At 46.3% G+C, this 20,426-nt stretch overlaps 1 protein-coding gene across 5 annotated transcripts in view; it reads left to right on the top strand.

Annotated features, from left to right (window-relative positions):
* Positions 1 to 1,260: 1,260 nt before the first annotated feature.
* Positions 1,261 to 20,426, top strand: part of PACC1 (proton activated chloride channel 1) — a 51,355-nt gene continuing 32,189 nt past the window's right edge. For 2 of the 5 annotated variants that reach the window (XM_024242515.2, XM_054546727.1), the window contains exons 1-2: positions 1,283 to 1,475; positions 5,684 to 5,780. In XM_024242515.2, the coding sequence (XP_024098283.1) occupies positions 1,440 to 1,475; positions 5,684 to 5,780 (133 nt within the window). In that variant the 5' untranslated portion in view covers positions 1,283 to 1,439. 5 annotated transcript variants of the gene reach the window in all.

The raw sequence follows: 20,426 nt of genomic DNA on the forward strand, positions 1-20,426 counted from the left end.
AGCTCTAATATTCTATGATGGTGTGAACTTGTTCTATCAAGTACCACTGTATTAATACAGTAAGGAATTTAATTAGTGGTCTGCTATTGTTAATTTGTTTTGGTAAGCAACTGTTAAATGAAATGGTTGGAATCAGTGTTCCATTCATAAATTTAACAAACGTTTGTCGAGTGCCTACGATGTGTTAGGCACTATGTATATTGTCCCATATAACAGATGTAAGAGCAGAGGGCCTGGGATAGGGGTGAGTGGTCAGGAGAGGTGATGGGGACCTCCCATTGCTAATGCTCCAGGAGGTCCAGGGTTCTTTGATGTGGCTGGCGCCACTCTGCTTATCACTGAGGAGAGAAGAGGCTCTCAGTGGCCTGAGTGGAGGGGTTACCAAGCTGCAGCTGCAAGGGACACAGAGCAGCATTCACCAAGGCACAACAAGCAGCCTCTATCTGCTTCACCACTGAGGAGCAGAGGCCCCCACACAACAGCTGTTTCAGGCAGTGGGAGGAGAGGAAGATGTGGTCTTCAGGTCCACCCTGTCACAGAGCCAACACCAGATTTTACGCCATATCTAGCGCTTGAGGCTTCTTCTGCGGCTGAACAGCGCCTTTGGGCTTTCTCTGCAGGATCCTTTCTTTCTGCTTTCATAGGCCTTGTCAGGCACGGCAGGGTTTAGCAGTTGCTTTCTAAGGCGAGGAGAGGAGGGCTCAGAGCATTGCCAGACCTAAAGGGGAGGGTCAGAGCCAGGACAAGAACCTAGGGGTATTCCTGCCCCTGGAATAATGGAGAGAACATGGGCTCCGCAGTCTACCCCTGGATGAAATAATCTTCATTTGATTACCGCTCCACCCGCATCCTTTCTGAAACAAAGTACCTCAGTTTCCTCATTTGTAAATTAGGGAGAAAAATGTCCTTCTTACAGCGTTCCTTGCAGAATCAACGGCATAATGTGAGTGAGAGCGCTTTGTAACTAACATACAAAGTGCTCTCCAGACATTTATTACGGTTTTAAACCGCCAGGCCAAGCTTCCTCTTGCAATTATAGATTAGGAGCTCCTACTCATCTGACTTTGTTCCACTTTCCACTCCTCTTCTCCGTCCCTCCCCCTCCAACAAAGAGAGGAAGTGAGAGACGCAGAGGCACGCGTCTAAGGACCAGCTTAGCTGGCCTAGGGTCACATGCAAGCTTTACCGCCTCAGGGGTGAGAGTTGGTGTGAGGGGCGCCCCCGCCCAGAACTACATTTCCCATCAACCCTTTCGCGGCTCCCGGGCGGCAGCGGCCAGGCGCACGCGCCGAGTACCGCCACGCCTGGTCTCTGGGACCCCCACTCCGGACCGGTTTCGCCTCGCGGAGCCGGTAGGTCCAGGTGCAGCGGTCGCAGTGCTGCGTACCTGCGCCGCGGGCTGGGGCGGTCTCAGGTGTGCCGAAGCTCTGGTTAGTGCCATGATCCGGCAGGAGCGCTCCACATCCTACCAGGAGGTACGAGGTTGTGAGAGACGGAAGGGAAGTTTGAGGCGGAGGAGCAGGGTCCCGGGGGCCTGGGCGGATGCGGGGCGGGGGGTGTCGGGGCTGCGCGGCAGAGGGCTCTTCCGAGGGACCGGCGGGTGAGTCGGGCGAGGGCTCCCGGGGTGCAGAGGAGCGGCCCAGGGGCAGGAAGGAAGCGTGGCAGCGGAGCGGGCGCCCAGCGTTCTCCGTATGCTGCGGGTCGCATGGCCGAGGTCCGGAGTAGGGTCCCCGGCGCCGCGACCGGTAACCGGCAGGTGAATGATTGAGGCTACCTGAGGCCCAGACTTCCGCGCTCCCGGCCGGAGCGGCAGCCCAATGGCCCGGAGGAACCCGGCGTTCTTTGCAACAAGTGGAGCGCCCGCGCCCTCCTCCCGGCGAGAGCTGATGCCCGGTCGGCATCGTCGGCATCCTCCCCCTCCAAGCCCGAGGCCTCGCGGTCACCGCGGCTGGTGACAGGACTGATTACCTGTTTTTTGGTGACCACTTAACTTTGAAAAAGTGCCTTCATGGACTTTGCTGGTTCTCGCTCCTCTTCGTCTCTCTCTCCAGTCTCACCTCCTCCCGCGACTTTATCACTTTCCAGTTCTTTGTCTCTTCTCTGTCCTGCGCTGCAGGCTGTGCGTCCAGCGCTTCCTTCAGGCAAGCTCTGCCTCCTGACTTATCCAGCTGTATTAGTGAAACTGCTCTCCTCCTCCTCCTCCACTTCTGGGGCCCCAAACCTTGGTCATCTTTGGCAACCGTCCTCTTCTGTGCCCCTCCATCGTGCCCCCTCATTGGCCAAAGTCAGGCAGTTCCAGGTCGGTCCTCCTCCAGTTTGTGTCTCTGTGTTTGCTGTAACCTCTGAGTGCGATACTGTGTTACCATCGCTCCCTTTAGTCTCTTATACTCTCCAGATTTGCCTTGAGGCCCTGCCTTCACCTCGGAGCATTCCTTTTTTCTCAGACCTGACGCTGCGCTGCCCTTCGTCTGCCCAGAACAGTCCAGACTTCTCAGCAAGCTCCCAAAGCTCTGTACAGCATAGCAGCCATGTCTCCCATTACCTTTGCCGTCTCCTCACCCACCTAGGGTCTGGCCACAGTGGAAACTCAGTTTTAAAATGTGCTCCTGCCCCTGTGCATGTGCTCACTCCATTTCTTCATCAACCCTCCGCCAAGCTCCATTGGGTAAAATGCCCCCAGAAGTCAAGGGCTACCTCAAGTTCCACGTGCTCCATAGGGGTCCAGTTTCCAGACCCGTCTGCATTTCTGTCTGTCCTTCTTATATGAACTTGCTGCCTTCTGTCTTAGTCAATAGTTACTGCTGTACATATCTCCCTTTGTAAAAGACTGATTCACAGAAGGGCTTTGTGGACTATATAAAGCAAGTGGCTTAGCCTTACAGTGGAGGGAGAAGCCAACTTGAAGGCAGATGAGATTTGCCTAAGGCTTGCCATTTTTTAGTGTAGGATCTTGGCTGGAATCTGGCCTTGCACAGATTTCTATATTTCTCCTCCCATCCTCTTTATTCCATCTGTTTCCTTTGTCTGAAAGGAGTCTGAGGGATTTTAACCAGTGCTGTGGATTCCATGACCCCTAGATTCTGTACCCTAAACAGTGGGGGAATCCTGGGGAATGAGATGTGTCTGAAAGTTTTTAGGTTTATAGGGTGTGGAGCACAGTGGTTAAAGAAAGCCCATGTTCGTGCCTGGCTGTGCCTCTTGCCATTTGTGTGACTTTTATTAAGTCACATAACTTTCTGAGCCTCAGTTTGTTTGTCTGAAAGATGAAGATAATAAAAGTCCCTACCTCCCAGGGTTGTTTGGGGATTAGATAAGTTGGTGTGGAAAGCGCTTGGCTCAGTGTCTGGCAGATAGTGACCCCACAGTGAATGACAGCTCTTGTTAACAGGGTGTGGGCAGCTCCTGCGTCCAGGGCGCTTTGGGGTCCTGGCTTAGCAGGAACATGTGCCTCACCATCCACACATAGCCAGCCTAGCAGGGCTTATAAAATGTTTATTAAAATATAGGCACTTATCCCACTTGGAGGGCCAAGGCCCAGGATAGACTCAGTTCCTCTTTGGAGGCATCTCCAAAGAGGAAGGCACTGGAAGGGTGCCCTCCCCTTGCCTTCTTCAGAGGCCTGTTCTGGAGTCCCTGTCTCTCCCTTCTTCAGAGAAAGGGGCCACCCAGAAAATGGCTGGCATCTTTCTTGCCTGAACCATTCTGTGAGTGTACCTAGCTCTGAGTAGGTTTATTTGCTGAGGGAGGATTTTTCCTTGGGGAGGGTGGGATATACTGAGAATTTGGCCAGGGGCAGGCAAGGAGGCAGGCTCATTATGGCTGCGGGTAGTCAGGAAGGGAACTCGGTGGGAGGGTGTTAGCACCTGGGTCAGGGTAAACCTGGGTGAGGCTTGGATCAGGGAACTTTGAGATTTCCCGGGACTAACATCCTCCTCTCCCTTTGGCCAGTGAGACCTCTGGGGACCTCTTTATCTGTGCTCCTGCTAGTGGCTTATATCTCTTGGTGCCTTCACCAGCCTCCCTGCCCTTTCCCACTGGTTGCTTTTCTTTTCTTTCTTTCTTTTTTTTTTTTTTGAGACAGAGTTTCACTCTTGTCACTCAGGCTGCAGTGCAATGGTGCGATCTCGGTTCACTACAACCTCCGCCTCCTGGGTTCAAGAGATTCTCCTGCTTCAGCCTCCCAAGTAGCTGGGACTACAGGTGTGCGCTATCATGCCCGGCTAATTTTTGTATTTTTAGTAGAGATGGGGTTTCACCATGTTGACCAGGCTAGTCTCGAACTCCTGACCTCAGGCGATCCGCCCACCTCGGCCTCCCAAAGTGCTGGAATTACAGGCATGAGCCACCGTGTCAGGCTCCGCACCTGGCCTTTTCTTTTGTGCTTCGAGGGCTTTAAACTGGAGATTTTGCCTGATTCTAAGGGGCAGGAGTGGAGTCGTGGAGAGGGAGATAGAAGAATAGATTCGTAAGAGCGGTTTTTCACTTGTTTCTCGGAGGTGAGTTTTTAATGAAAATGTCTTGAAACCTTAAACACTGATGCTGTGAGCCTGAGAAAGTGCTTGGGAAAGCTGTCCCCTCTCCCTCCCAATTCAGAGATGGCTTCTCTTCTAAGCTCTGGTCTTGACCTCTCTTGTCCTCGTCCTTGATCCTACAGAGACTTGTTGATTATCATGGTATCCTTTCCGTCCTTCTACCCTTCTCAGTGGTATAATTTTCCCCATTTGACAGGTGAGACCACTGATGAAGTGAGGTTGAGGTTGCTGGCTACCAGGCTGCTGATTATAATTAGCACCTATCCCTGTGATGGACTGCCTGCCCTTCCTGCTGTGTTCTGCCATTTGCAGCCCAAGTCAGTGGACTTCAGCCAGAGTGCCAGAGAGAGCTCTGACACCACCTTCACTCTTCCTCTTTTCTCTCATCAGACTCTAAGCCACATTTCCTCTTCCTTTGGGAAGTGGTTAAGACCATGGGCTTTGGAACTAGACCAACTTGAATTTGACTCCTGGCTATATCTTTCCCTGGCTTTATGGCCATGGAAAATATTGTGGGTTGAATTGTGTTTCCTTAAAAAAGATATGTTGAAGTCCTAACCCCAAGTACCTCAGATTGTGACCTTGTTTGGAAATGGGGTCATTGCAGGTGTAGTTAGTGAAGATGAAGTCATACAGGAGTAGGGTGGGCCCCTAATCCAACATGGCTGGTATCCTTCAAGACAATGACCATGTGAAGACACAGAGAGAGCACACCTTGTAAAGATGGCAGTGGAGAGTGGAGATTGGATGCCTCTACAAGCCAACGAACTCCAAGGATTGCTGGCTGTCACCAGAAGCCGGGAGAGAGGCGTGGAACAGATTCCCTCACCACTCATAGAAGGAGCCAACCCTGCCAACACCTCAATTTCAGACTTCTAGCCTCCAGAACTGTGAGAGAAGACATTTCCATTGTTTTAAGCTGTTCGGTTTGTGGTACTTGCTACAGTAGTCCTAGGAACACAGTGAGCAGAAAGTTTATTGAGCTTTCTGAGCTTCGGTGTCCTCATCTGTAAAACTGCTGTAACACACTCTACGTCATGTGGTTTTTGGTGACAATTAAGTGAGAAGCAGCTTCTGCTTTCTTATTCTAGTGTAGAAAAGCAAGGCTGACATAGCTGACTCGTCTTTGCTCTCTTTGCTTCTCCCTTTAGCTGAGTGAGGAGTTGGACCAGGTGGTTGAGAACTCAGAGCTGGCAGACGAGCAGGACAAGGAAACGGTCAAAGTCCAAGGTCCAGGTGTCTTACCAGGTGAGTGCGTTTGGTGCTTTGCTGTGCTGTTGCTGCAGCTGGACACCCCAGTCTAGGCACCTTGCCAACTATGGGAGAGGAGGAGCCCCCTTCCCTGCACCCTGGTGTCAGGTCTCAAGTATTGCCCTAGTTTTAAAGCCATACATATTTAACCAGCCTTGGAATAGAGGATATGTCTAGGCTGGTATCTGCTCTTAACTCCAATTTGAGCTATTTCCTGAGGCCAGGTTATTGCATACAATGGCAAATGCTTTGGATCTCTGCTCTTCTGTTCCTCTTTCCCTGGAAGCTGCTAGCAGGTGAGCCTCTAATATCCAGGTCAAAGAAGATCTAATAGGCCCCCCCTTTCAGATACTAGGCCTATCCAGTAATGCTGCTCAGTTGGGTAAGCAGGGTCCCATCAATCAGTTGGCATCTTATGGAGCCCTACGGCAATGTTTGACACTGCTGACTACTTCCGCCCGGATACACGCTACTCCCTTAGCTTCTGTAATGCACCATTTCTCAGGTCACTCCTTCCAGGCTCCATTGCGGTCACTCTCCAGCTCTTGGGTATGAAATGTTGGTTGCAGGCCCCTTTCTCTCACTCTCATAGGCAGTTCTACCCAGGCCTGCTCCCCTGCTTCAGCCACTGCTTGCTCACACCTGACTCCCATGTTTACATCTCTAGCCCAGAGGTTACCTACAAACTGCAAATTTATATATCCTGTATTTCCAACTGCCCATGTCATAGTTCTGCTTGGATCTCCCAAAGGTTCCCTCAACTCCACATGTCCAAAATTGACCTCATGATCATCTCAGTCCCAGCTTGGTCCTCTCCCAGTATTTCCTGTTTCCAGGAATGGTACTACCACTTACGCAGCTGAACTTCAGAGTAGTTCTCCATTCCTTCCTTCCCCTCGTCCCGTTTTTCTCTGGCCCTCAGCCCTGCTGATCTTTTTTTATTTTAGGCCTTATTCCCTCTCACCACAGGGCCTTTTTGTTGGTTTATTTCTCTGCCTGGAATTCACTTTCCTTCATTACATAGTTAATGCCTAATCATTCTTCAGCTTTCAGCTCTCTCATTTTTTTCTACAGAGCCTTCTCTAACCTTCTGGCCAGATTACCTCCCACCCTCCAGCACTGTCTCATAGTCCACGCGCCTCTCCTTTCCAGCTATTGCTGTTGGAATGGTGTGTTTGTTTGTCTGACTAATGTCTGTCTGTTCTACTACAGCAATCCCCAACTTTTTGGCACCAGGGACCGGTTTGTGGAAGACAATTTTTCCACAGATGGAGGTTGGGGGATGGTTTCAAGATGAAACTGTTCCACCTCAGATTATCAGGCATAGTTAGATTTTCATAAGGAGCATACAACCTAGATCGCTTGTATGTGCAGCTTACAATAGGGTTTGCACTCCTATGAGAATCTAATGCTGCAGCTGATCTGACAGGAGGTGGAGCTCAGGTGGTAATGCTCACTCACTGCTCACCTCCTACTGTATTGGCCCAGTTCCTAACAGGCCGTGGACCCACATTGGTCTGTGGCCTGGGGGTTGGGGACCCCCCTGTTCTACTAGAATGAAACTCCCTGAGGGCAAAAACCAGTCTGTTTTGCTTACCACCCCAGCCTTGACCACGCCGTAAAGATTTGTTGAGTGAATTAATGAAGCCCCAGCCTGACTTCAACTTCTTGGATGGATCCCATCTGTTTGTGGGAGAGGGGAACAAGACAGGAACTAATGTGATTCTGCCTGCGCCTTAGAGAAGACTGCATGGAAGGGACCGGGTACATTGGCTCATGCCTGTAATGCCAGCACTTTGGGAGGCTGAGGCGGGTGGATTACCTGAGGTCAGGAGTTCAAGACCAGCCTGGCCAACATGGTGAAACCCTGTCTCTACTAAAAAATACAAAAATTAGCCAGGTGTGGTGGCACATGCCTGTAATCTCAGCTACTTGGGAGGCTGAGGCAGGAGAATTGCTTGAACCCAGGAGGCGGAGGTTGCAGTGAGACGAGATCATGCCACTGCACTCCAGTCTGGGTGACAAGAGTGAGAACTCTGCCTCAAAAAAAAAAAAAGACTGCCTGGAAGGAAGGAGGCTGGAAGGGCAGCTAACATTTCCTGACTGCTTCCCCTGTGCCAGGATCTGTCCTACCCCATTTGCCCCATTTAATTCTCACATCAACCCTGTGAAGTGGTTATCCCCCATTTACAGATGAGGCCCCCAACCTCAGGGAGGTTGAGTAAAGCATGGGGAGGTCATATAGCTGGTAAACACAGACTGAATCAAACTCCGCCTGACCCTAAACTCTCTCTACTACACCAGTGGTGTTTTCTTTTTTTTTTTTGAGATGGAGTCTCACTCTGTCACCCAGACTGGAGTGCAGTGGTGCAATCTCAGCTCACTGCGACCTCTGCCTTCCAGGTTCAAGTAATTCTCCTGCCTCAGCCTCCCAAATAGCTGGGACTATAGGTGCGTGCCACCACACCTGGCTACTTTTTTATTTTTAGTAGAGACGGGGTTTCACAATGTTGGCCAGGCTGGTCTCAAACTCATGACCTCAGGTGATCCGCCCACCTCGGCCTGCCAAAGTGCTGGGATTACAGGCATGAGCCACCGCGCCTGGCCTACATCAGTGGTTTATAAAAACTATTTTAAGTGGTGGTAATCCCAACACTTTGGGAGGCCAAGATGGGAGGATCTCTTGAGGCCAGGAGTTGGAAACCAGCCTTAGCAACAAAATGAGATCCTGCCTCTACCAAACAGACAAAAACCAAAAACACTCACACAAAACAATATTTTAAACATTCTTTTATTAAAGCCCAATATGTAAAAGATAGTAGCATGGCTAACCTTCCCTCTGACATGAGGCATTGCCACTAAAGCCCTAAGGCTCCCGGGAGAACAACTTGAAAGACCTGTATATTAGTTTTCTATTGTTTCTATAACAAATTACCACAAACTTAGTGGCTTAAAAAAACACACATTTATTATCTTACTGTTCTGGAGGTGAGGAGTCCAAAATGGATCTCACTGGGCTAAAATTAAAAAAAAAAAAAAGTCAGCAGGCCTGAATTCCTTTCTAAGGGCTTGAGGAGAGAACCTGGTCTTTGCCTTTTCTAGCTTCTGGAGGCCTCCTGCATGCCTTGGATTGTGGCCCCTTCCTCCAGCTTCAAAACCAGCAGTGGCTGGTCGAGACTTTCTCATATCACATCGCTCTGACACTGACTCTCCTGCCTCTCTTTTCCATGTTTAAAGGGCCTTTGTGATCACATTGGGCCCACCGAGGTAACCCAGGATAATCTCCCTGCTTTAAAGTCAGCTGATTAGCAACCTTAATCCCATTTGCTGCCTTAATTCCCCTTTTCCATGCAACTTGACATATTTACAGGTTCTAAGGATTAACACTTGGACATCTTTGGGAGCCTTTATTCTGCCTACCACACTCTTGCCCCCAACCACTTGCACTACCCTCTTGCCCCCAACCAGAAGTGCATAGATGGAGGCAGGAGGAAGAAGGGGAGGGAGGCCAGACTTGGAAAGATGAGGCTTGTCTTTGTGTTTCCTTTCATAGAGAAGTGCCCAGGTAAATCAGGAGGTGGCCCTAATGACCTCGGACCTTAGCAGCTTCTCTTTTGCCTCAGATTCCTGGGGCTGCAAAGCCTGGGGTCAATCAGAATAGGAAGCCAGGCCTCAGGCAGAGCAAATTTTGGGTAGTTCCATCAACTGGCAAGAGCATTCCCACTTGCTTTGGGGTAGCCTTCCCAGTTGCTTTGAGGAAACCAGATGAGCTGGGCTCATCTCCTTTCTAAATCACAGGAGATTCAGATCTCAGGAGTCCACTTGGCTGGGTCAATAGTGAGTTGGCTCAAATTTGATGGACTGATACACAACTCTCAGAGCTCATTTCTTGCCTCTGAGTCTTCTTTTTTTTTTGAGACAGTCTCGCCGTGTCAACCAGGCTGCAGTACAGTGGCACGATCTTGGCTCACTGCAACCACCCCACCTCCTGAGTTCAAGCAGTCCTCATGCCTCAGCCTCTGGAGTAGCTGGATTATAGGCACTTGCAATCATTCCTGGCTAATTTTTGTATTTTTAGTAGAGACGAGGTTTTGCAGTGTTGGCCAGGCTGGTCTCGAACTCCTGACTTCAAGTGATCCACCTGCCTCAGCTTCCCAAAGTGCTGGGATTACAGGCATGAGCCACCATGCTCGGCCCCTTTGTGTCTTCTAATAATAATAATAATAATAATGGTAATGATGATAGTGGTTGCCATTTTGGGGGTGCTTTCATATACTAGGCCTGTGTAGGGCTTTTTTTTTTTTTTTTTTTTTTTTAGAGATGGGACCTTGCTTTGTGGACTGGGCTACAGTACAGTGGTGTGATCATGGCTCATTTCAGCCTCCCAAGTAGTTGAGACTCCAGGCATGCGCCACCATACCTGGCTAATTTTTAAATTTTTTTTAGAGACAAGGTCATGCAGTGTTGCCCAGGCTGGTCTCAAACTCCTGGGCTCAAGTGATCCTCCTGCCTTGACCTCCCAAAGTGCTGGAATCACAGGTGTGAGCCACTGCTCCGAGCTTATAGGGCTTTTTATATACACTTTATCCTGTAATCTTCACAGCCACTCTGTGAGGTGAATGGCTAGTCCTAGTTTATAGATGAGGAACCCAAGGCACAGACATTAAGGAATATGCTCAGAGCTCATGAGTGGCAGGGCTCAAATCCGTACCCAGGGCTATCTTGCAAGGTGTTCTGACTCTGGCTCAGTTGTTCCTAGATGAGAGCTTTCCTGCTCCAAATTCTCCCCTCCCTGTAGCAGATCAATTAAGGACTGCTTCACTTGTTATGCCAAGTGCCGACACCACAAAGAGGGTGAGTAAGTTCCTCCAGGAACTCAGATATATAGAGACAGAAGGCCGGTTACCCAAGGAAGAACTTTTCCCTCCTTCTGAGCCTTCCTTGACTTCCCTGATGAGGTCCCTTTCTCCCTGTGATATGCTTTCCTTTGTAACAGTTAACACAGTTGATAGGTCACATTTATTGAGTTGAATTATTCAGTTAATTGTTATCCACCCCTTGGCACTGCCCCACAAGTTCTGTGAGGCACACAGATTTTGTCTTCTCCTCCTTTACTGTAACTCCAGTGCTTAGGGTGGAGTGTAGTATGGTAGTATGACTCCATAGAAGTATGAGTACTGTAGGTACTCAGTACCTATTTGTCCTCTGGGGGAGAGCAGTGGGGATTTAGAGCAGGACGGCCTCTCATCTAGGAGCAACTGAGCTAACTGGAATGAATGAATGAGGGCCAAAGAAATGATAGAGTCAGGTGCTTCAAAATGAATGAAGGGGCCTGGCGTGGTGGCTCACACCTGAAGGGGCTCACGCTGTGGCTCATCCCAGCACTTTGGGAGGCCAAAGCGAGCAGATCATCTGAGGTCAGGAGTTCAAGACCAGCCTGGCCAGCGTGGCGAAACCCCATCTCTACTAAAAATATCAAAAAAACTAGCCGGGGCATGGTGGCAGATGCCTGTAATCCCAGCTACTCGGGAGGCTGAAGCAGGAGAATCACTTGAAGCCGGGAGGCGGAGGTTGCAGTGAGCCGAGATTGTGCCACTGCACTCCAGACTGGGTGACAGAGCAAGACTCCATCTCAAAAAATAAAAATAAAAATACAAAAATTAGCCAGGAATGGTGCACGCCTGTAATCCCAGCTACTTGGAAAAAAAAAAAAAAAAAAGGAAGGAAGTGTGGCTGGTTTGAGAAAGTGGGACTACTCTGAAGGAAAGGTAACATGTAGGTTAAAAAGAAGGGGCTGGCTAGGGAAGGGAGATGACATGACCAACTGTATAGAGATGGGAATAAAATAGGACATGTCAGAGATCATGTATAGCATGGTATGGTTGGTGCAGAGGGCTGGTGAGCAAAGTAGAGGGAGATGAGGTAGGAAAGATAGACTTGGTCAGATTGTGGAGGGGTCTGAGTGTCAGGATCTGTACATTATCTAGTAGGGAGCAGGGAGTATTTAAAAGGATTGCAGCCAGGCGCGGTGGCTCATGCCTGTGATCCCAGCACTTTGGGAGGCCGACGTGGGTGGATCACGAGGTCAGGAGATCGACACCACCCTGGCTAACACAATGAAACCCCGTCTCTACTAAAAATACAAAAAATTAGCCGGGAGTGGTGGTGGGTGCCTGTAGTCCCAGCTACTCGGGAGGCTGAGGCAGGAGAATGGCGTGAACCCGGGAGGCGGAGCTTGCAGTGAGCCCAGATCGCGCCACTGCACTCCAGCCTGGGTGACAAAGCGAGATTCCGTCTCAAAAAAATAAATAAATAAAAAATAAAAGGATTGGAACAGGACAGTAAGAGGAGTAAAGTGAGGATTCAGGAGATGAATGTGGCTGGATTAAGGCAAAGGGAGACAACCATGCTGCGGCAAAGGCTGATGTGAGAGGGTGCTTTGCTGTAGCAGAGGGGGAGAAGGAGGAATCAAAAAGGATTCTTAATTTTGAAGCCAGGCAAATGGGAGAATGCTACTACATAGAGATGGAGCCTAGAGAGGCAAATGGCTTAGAAAAGAAGATGGCCAGGTGTAGTGGCACGCCTGTAATCCCAGCACTTTGGGAGGCTGAGGCAGGTGAGTCACTTGAGGCCAGGAGTTCAAGACCAGCCTGGGCAATATGGCAAAACTCTGTCTCTACAAAAAACACAAAAATTAGCTGGGCATGATGGCATGCACCTGTAATCCCAGCTACTTGGGAGGCTGAGATGAGAGAATCGCTTGAAACCAGGAGGCAGAGGTTGCAGTGAGCTGAGATTGCACTGCTGCACACCAGCCTGGGCAACAGAATGACAGACCCTGTCTCAAAAAAAAAAAAAAAAGCCTATTTGTTGTTGGCATACGGTCAGTTGAAGTCGAGATGGCCCAGAGGCAATGACAGTTACAGGATGGACAGGAGAGAGGGGAGGGCTGGAGTTGTGCAACCTGGAGAAATCCCATGGGGGCAAGGTCACAGGGATAGATGAAAAATGAGCAGGGGGGCCATGAAGACTGAACCTCACAAACATCCCTGTCTGGGGGCCAAAAGAGGAGCCGGGGCTGGAAAAGGAGTTGAATGGAGGGCCTGGAGGTAGGAGCTACAAGAAAGGAGGACAGTGTAGCAGAGATTCAAGTTAAGCACCCAAACATGCAGGGTTGTAGATCAGTTTTATTCTCTGGAACACATAATTCCATACCATAATGCACTAAAATCTTTAGTCTATTCATTTCCTGTCTATCAAGTGAATCAGAACCAATTAGTATTCTGCTCAAAGGGAGAAATGACATCAGACGTGCTAATAGAATAAGCACTTTCTTACATCAGAGATGTAATCAAACTGAGGAAAACCCTTGGTTAATCAGTCATTACAATCAGTTCTCCATGGAAACAACTGTATATAATGGGATAGACAAAGAAAAAATTAATAGATTAGACCTTATCAAGATGAAAACCTTGGCCGGGCATGGTGGATCATGCCTGTAATTCCAGCACTTAGGGAGGTCGAGGTGGGTGGATCACCTAAGGTCAGGATTTTGAGACCAGCCTGACCAACATAGTGAAACTCCACCTCTACTAAAAATGCAAAGTTAGCCAGGCGTGGTGGCTCATGCCTGTAATTCCAGCTACTCAGAAGGCTGAGGCAGGAGAATTGCTTGAACCTAGGAGGCAGAGGTTGTAGTGAGCCGAGATCATGCCATTGCACTCCAGCCTGGGTGACAGAGTGAGATTCCATTCCCCTCCCCCTCAAAAGAAGACCTTTTGTGTATCAAAGGACACTATCAAGAAAGTGAAAAGACAGCCCACAGAATGGGAAAAAGTATTTGCAAATCATACATCTGATAAGGGACTGGTATTTAGAATATATAAAGAACGCCAACAATTCAACAATAAAGACAACTCAGTTTAAAAATGGGCAAAGAATCTGAATAGACATTTTTCCAAAGAAGATATACAAATGACTAGTAAACACATGAAATAATGCCAACATCATTAGTCATCAAGGAAATGCAACTCTAAATCACGATGAGATAGCACTTCACACCTACTAGGATGGTTATAATTTTAAAAAAGTGGATAATAAGTTTTGGCAAGGATGTAGAGAGATTGGAATCTCCATACATTGCTGATGGGAATGTAAAATGGTGCAGCTGCTGTGGAAGATAGTCTGGCAGTTCCTCAAAAGGTTAACTACAGAGTTACTATATGGGCCAGCAATTCCATTCTTAGGTGTATATTCATGAGAAGTGAAAACTACGTCCACATGAAAACTTACATCTCCAAAAAGTGTGTACATGATTGTTCATAGCAGCTTTATTTGTAATAGCCAAAAAGTGGAAATAAGCCAAATGACTATCAACTGATGAATGGATAAGTAAAATGGTACATTCACACAATAGAATATTATTTGACAATTAAAGAATGAGGAACTGGCTGGGTGCGGTGGCTCATGCCTGTAGTCCCGGCACTTTGGGAGGCTGAGGCGGGTGGATCACTTTAGGTCAGGAGTTCAAGACCAGCCTGGCCAACATGGTGAAACCCCGTCTCTAACAAAAATATGAAAAATTAGCCAAGTATGGTGGTGCGCACCTGTAATCCCAGTTACTTGGGAGGCTGGGGCAGGAGAATCGCTTGAACCCGGGAGGTGGAGGTTGCAGTGAGCCAAGAGGGAGACTCTGTCTCAAAAAAACAAAGAATGAGAAACTGACGCATGCTATAACTTGGATAAGTTTTTTTTTTTTTTTTTTTTTTTGAGATAAGAGTCTCTGTTGCCCAGGCTGGAGTGCAGTGTCGCCATCTCAGCTCATTGCAACCTCTGCCTCCTGGGTTCAAGTGATTCTCGTGCCTCAGCCTCTTGAGTAGCTGGGATTACAAGCATGTGCCACCACGACCAGCTGCTTTTTGTATTTTTAGTAGAGACGAGGTTTTGCCATGTTGGCCAGGCTGTTCTTGAACTCCTGACCTCAGGTGATCCTCCCACCTCAGCGTCCCAAAGTGTTGGGATTACAGGTGTGAGCCACCGCCCCTGGCTGTATTTCGAAAACATAGTAAGTGAGAGAAGTCAGACACAGCCACACATATGATGCCCTTTATGTGAAATGTTCAGAACAGGCAGATCCATAGGGACAGAAATTAGATTAGCGGTTGCCAGGAAAGGGGAAGTAACCGCTCTTGGGTATGGAGTTTCTTTTTGGGTAATGAAAATTTTCTGTAGATAGTAGTGGTGGTTATACATCTTGTGGATATGCTAAAAACTGCTGAATATATTTACTTTAAAACGGTAAATTGTATGGTATGTAAATTATATCTAAAAAAGAGAAACAAAATTGACCACACTAAACAGAAAAAAAAGTAGGCAAAAAATTCAGAATGCCTCTTAGCCTAGTGCTCCCTGCAAGGTGGAGTTTCACAGGATTATGGCAGACAACCAAGCCCCCTTCCTCTAAATAGAGGTTCTATGATATTTTCTACTGAATTACCCATCACAGATCACCTTAGTGGATGAACTTGCATTCTGGGGCAAGTTTGGGGTTTTGAAGGAATTCTGTCATGGATTTTACAAAGCATATAAACTACCTTTCCCAGGAACATCTTGTGCATTATTTTTGTCTTCCTACTACCCTGAGTTTGCGTTTATTTAAAGGATGTATACTTTTAAAGCACATTCATCCAGTTTGCCACAAAAAGCCAGTGTTAGTTTTCTCACTACGTAGTGCGTGGGACATTTTATCAAATAACCAGCACTTTTTTTTTTTATGATAAAGTGTAATGGTGTCTAGTTTCAGAATTGGAGTGTTACTTATAGCAAGTGTGGAGGATAAGTAAATAGTTTTACAGTTTTTATTTAGATCACACTCCTATTTGTGGATCAAGAAGAGGCCTGTAAAGAAGCTAAACTTGGCTTCTGTGAGTAAAACAGAAGAGAAGACTTTTGGTCAATGTTCCCATGAGAGTAATTTGTTCCAAGTACCTCTCCCAGATGAATTGCAGTGATAGAATTGGCATGTGATCTTCTTGTTTTATGCCTATTTTTAGAATTTTCAAGAACATGTAGGGAGAACTTCATCTCTTTCCTTAACCAAGGCCATCATGAAGGCAAAACATTCAAATCATGTTTATCTGGCTTAATGCAGAGTGGACACACCTGTCCACAAATGCCAGTCATTGTTCCTCTTTATTATATTGTTCAGCCTGGATGTAGTATAGAGTTTGTCTTAGAAGTTTTCCGGGCCAGGTGCAGTGGCTTATCCCTGTAATCCCAGCACTTTGGGAGGCTGAGGTGGGCAGATCACCTGAGGTCAGGAGTTCGAGACCAGCCTGGCTAAAATGGTGAAACCCCGTTTCTACTAAATATACAAAAAATTAGCCGGGTGTGGTGGCACACACCTGTAATTCCAGCTACTTGGGAGGCTGAGGCAGGAGAATCGCTGGACCCCAGGAGGCGGAGGTTGCGGTGAACCAAGATTGCACTATTGCACTCTAGCTTGGGCAACAAGAGTGAAACTCCGTCTCAAAAAAAAAGTTTTCCAGGTCAGGTACAGTGGCTCATGCCTGTAATCCCAGCATTTTAGGAGGCTGAGGTGGGTGGATTGCTTGAGTCCAGGAGTTCTAGACCAGCCTAGGCGACATGGTGAAACCCCATCTTTACAATAAATAGAAAAATTAGCTGGGCATGGTGGCACGTGCCTGTAGTCCCAGCTACTCAGGAGGCTGAGATGGGAGGATTGATTGAGGCTGGGAGGTGAAGGTTGCAGTGAGCCAAAAATCATGCTACTGTGCTCCAGCCTGAGTGACAGAGTGAGACCCCACTTGAGTCCAGGAGTTCAAGGCTGCGGTGAGCTATGATCACACCAGTGCACTCCAGCCTGAGTGACAGAGTGAGACCATGTCTCTTCCAAAAAAAAAAAAAAAGTGTTTCAGACTTCTCTACTTGTTATGAAGTTATATTCGTTCAATTACATCTTTTATTATTAATGACTGTAATTGTAAAAATGCTCACAGTTGTGTAGGGAAAGAGCACTGGGCTAGGAGTCAGGACTCTAAGACTCTTTCATTCTGATCATGCCAGTTACTGGCTGTGGGATCTGGATTGTTGTACAAAGAGTAGAGTTGGGCCAGATGGCCTTTTAGGTCCCTATCAACTCTTAAAAATTAGATTCAAATGTTATGCAACAAATCAGTCACTTCAGAGTTCCTTCAGTTTTATCTTGTGATCTTTTCAAACTCCGTTAGAATGTAGTAAGCTGGTACTCATTGCCACTGCAGTTATGAGCAGCTCATGACAGTGAATGTATTTTCACCCACCAGGTTTTGAAGTATACTCGTGGTCCCATTTGGACCATGGGAGTTGGTTGTACCTTCCAAGCTAAATAGCTATGGGTAGGTTCCTGTGCGTAGATCTTGTGGCCCTGCAGCCCAGCTACAGCTGACTGCTCAGGGGTCAGCACCCAGGAAAGGGAAGCCATCTATAGGCTGGGCATGAAGGAGGTCAGTGTCTTGTGAGGTATCTGGTGGAACACCCTATACAGGATACTCTCTGGGGGAGAATTTGAGTGCAAGACTCACGGAGAAGGACTTAGTAAAGTGGAGCAGCGTCATGAGAAAAACATGGAGAGAAGGCAGATAGCAAAGCCATGAAGGAGCAGAAATTGACGTAGTGTCTATTAGCAATAGGTAGAGGCAAAAGTGAAATCAAACACAAAAGAGGCTGAGATGAGAAAGAATTGCCTTAATTCTTTTTGGACAACTAGAGCTGCTGTCGACCTTGGTGGCTTAGCTCTCAGCTACCCATTGGGTTTCCCCAGTTCTCACTTATCCTTGTACCTGTAGAGTAAACCTCCACTGCCCACAGTAACCTGTCCCTTAAAACCTAAAGGGGCCTCACTGACTGTTTCGGAAATTTGCATTTTTGTGTAAAGTGAAAACCTAAAGTATTTTGCCAAAAAACAGCAAGGAACATTCATTGGTTTATAGTTTTACATGCTTGATTGCACTAATATTCTCTGACGGATTGAGTTAGCATGGCAAGACTTAGTTCATCTATTATTTAGGTTATTTATTCATTTGACAAACATGGAAACATTACATGCCTACTATGTGAAAGACACTATATTCTGCCCTGACTCCATTTTATTTTCAGTGTATATCTTTTCACATTTATTTTTCAAAAGAGATTATAGTTCTATGATCTTTATTTTTGCTATTTTCATAATTGAGCACTTCATTTTTTGAAGGGTAGAGGGTACATTCTGTTTCTCTGGTACCAGTAATTGTTACCATTGAGCAGGCACTGTAATGCATTTTGCAACATTCTGTCATCTGCTTCTCTCAAAAATCCTGTAAAATGGAAATGAGTATTTTCTTTTTACATGAAAAAAGTAAGGCTTTAGGAGCATTGAGTAACTTGTCTAGGATCATGGAGTATTTAGCAGCAAAGCTGCAGCTGGAGCTCAAAACTCCGACTCTAAAGCTCATGCTCATAACCACTGCACAGTATATCTGCTCTTTCAGTCAGAAAATAAATGAATAATGGAAACCAAATTATTTCTTCCTTAAAATTCTCCTTGTGGTTTAGGTGCAGAACTAACATGACCACCTCCACAGAGTCTTTGCTGATAACTCCCCTTCTCCCTATGCTTCCCATTCTTCCTCCAGTTGAAGGAAACCTCATGTTTTATATCCTTACATGTTTCTGAATTCTGTAGCACTTTGGATTAGAGACCATCGGTCCTTCATTTGATATCTCCCTGAAGCACCTAGTACAAAATCATGCTTGTAGAGTTGGTGCTTGATCTTGTAGAAGTAAAGAATGAATTATTTCCTTGTCTTTACCAGCCCAGGAGACTTTGATAGTTCTGTGCTGAACCTGCTTTTGTGCTTTAAATAAAGTAAAATTAAATAATTATGAGCAGATATTCTTTTGTGTCTTTGTATTTGAAATCTGCTATCAAAGCATATGGTTGGGTTTTATTGTTAATCCAGACTGACAGTCTCTGCTTTTTAATTGGACGGTTTAGTCCATTTACATTTGATGTAATTATTGATATGGCTGGATTTGGCTCTACCATTTTGCTGTTTTCTACTTGTCTTGCTGGGTTTTTTTGTTTGTTTCTCTGTTTTTTCTTTCTTGCAAGTTATAAACCTTATAATATTGTTGAGTAATTTCTGCTGTAGGCAGTCTTAATTTTTTTTTAAGTAGCTTTTTCTTTTACTCACTTATTTAACATTTTCAGTGCTCTTTACATCTGAGAGTTACCATCTAGTGTCAATTCCTTTTAGCTTTCAGAATTTTTCTTAGCATGCATTTTAGTGCAGGTCTGCTAGTGATGAATTCTCTCAGCCATTGTGTTTCAAAATATCTTTATTTCACCTTCATTTTTGAAGTTTTGCTGGATAGAGAATTATACTGGTAGACAAAAAATTTTTTTTCTTTCAGCATTTGAAGATGTTCCATTGTCTTCTGGCCTCCATTGTTTCTGTTCAGAAATTAGTTGTTGTTAGTATCAGTGCTCTATATGTAATATATAGATAGATAGATAGATATTTTTTTCCCTCACCGCCTTCAAGATTTTTCCCTTTTCTTTACATTAGCACTTTGATTATGAATTGCCTTGGGATGGTTTTTTTTTTTTTTTTGGTTATCCTGGTTGGTGTTTATTGAGCTTCTTGGATCTGTAAGTTGATGTCTTTCTCCAGTTTTGGGCCATTGTTTTTTTCAGATTTCTTTTTTTCCAATATGTATTTTTTTTTATTATACTTTAAGTTCTAGGGTACATGTGCACAACATGCAGGTTTGTTACATATGTATACATGTGCCATGTTGGTGTGCTGCACCAATTAACTCGTCATTTACATTAGGTATATCTCCTGATGCTATCCCTACCCCCTCCCCCACCCCGCAACAGGCTCTGGTGTGTGATGTTCCCCTTCCTGTGTCCGAGTGTTCTCATTGTTCAGTTCCCACCTATGAGTGAGAACATGCGGTGTTTGGTTTTTTGTCCTTGCGATAGTTTGCTGAGAAGATGGTTTCCAGCTTCATCCATGTCCCTACAAAGGACATGAACTCATCATTTTTTATGGCTGCATAGTATGCCATGGTGTATATGTGCCACATTTTCTTAATCCAGTCTATCATTGTTGGACATTTGGGTTGGTTCCAAGTCTTTGCTATAGTGAGTAGTGCTGCAATAAACATATGTGTGCATGTGTCTTTATAGCAGCATGATTTATATTCCTTTGGGTATATACCCAGTAATGGGATGGCTGGGTCAAATGGTATTTCTAGTTCTAGATCCCTGAGGAATCGCCACACTGTCTTCCACAATGGTTGAACTAGTTTACAGTCCCACCAACAGTGTAAAAGTGTTCCTGTTTCTCCACATCCTCTCCAGCACCTGTTGTTTCCTGACTTTTTAATGATCACCATTCTAACTGGTGTGAGATGGTAACTCATTGTGGTTTTGATTTGCATTTCTCTGATGGCAAGTGATGATGAGCATTTTTTCATGTGTCTGTTGGCTGCATAAATGTCTTCTTTTGAGAAGTATCTGTTCATATCCTTCACTCACTTGTTGATGGGGTTGTTTGTTTTTTTCTTGTAAATTTGTTGCAGTTCTTTGTAGATTCT

This window comes from Pongo abelii, chromosome 1, assembly GCF_028885655.2.
Source record: "Pongo abelii isolate AG06213 chromosome 1, NHGRI_mPonAbe1-v2.0_pri, whole genome shotgun sequence".
Taxonomy (NCBI): Eukaryota; Metazoa; Chordata; class Mammalia; order Primates; family Hominidae; genus Pongo; species Pongo abelii.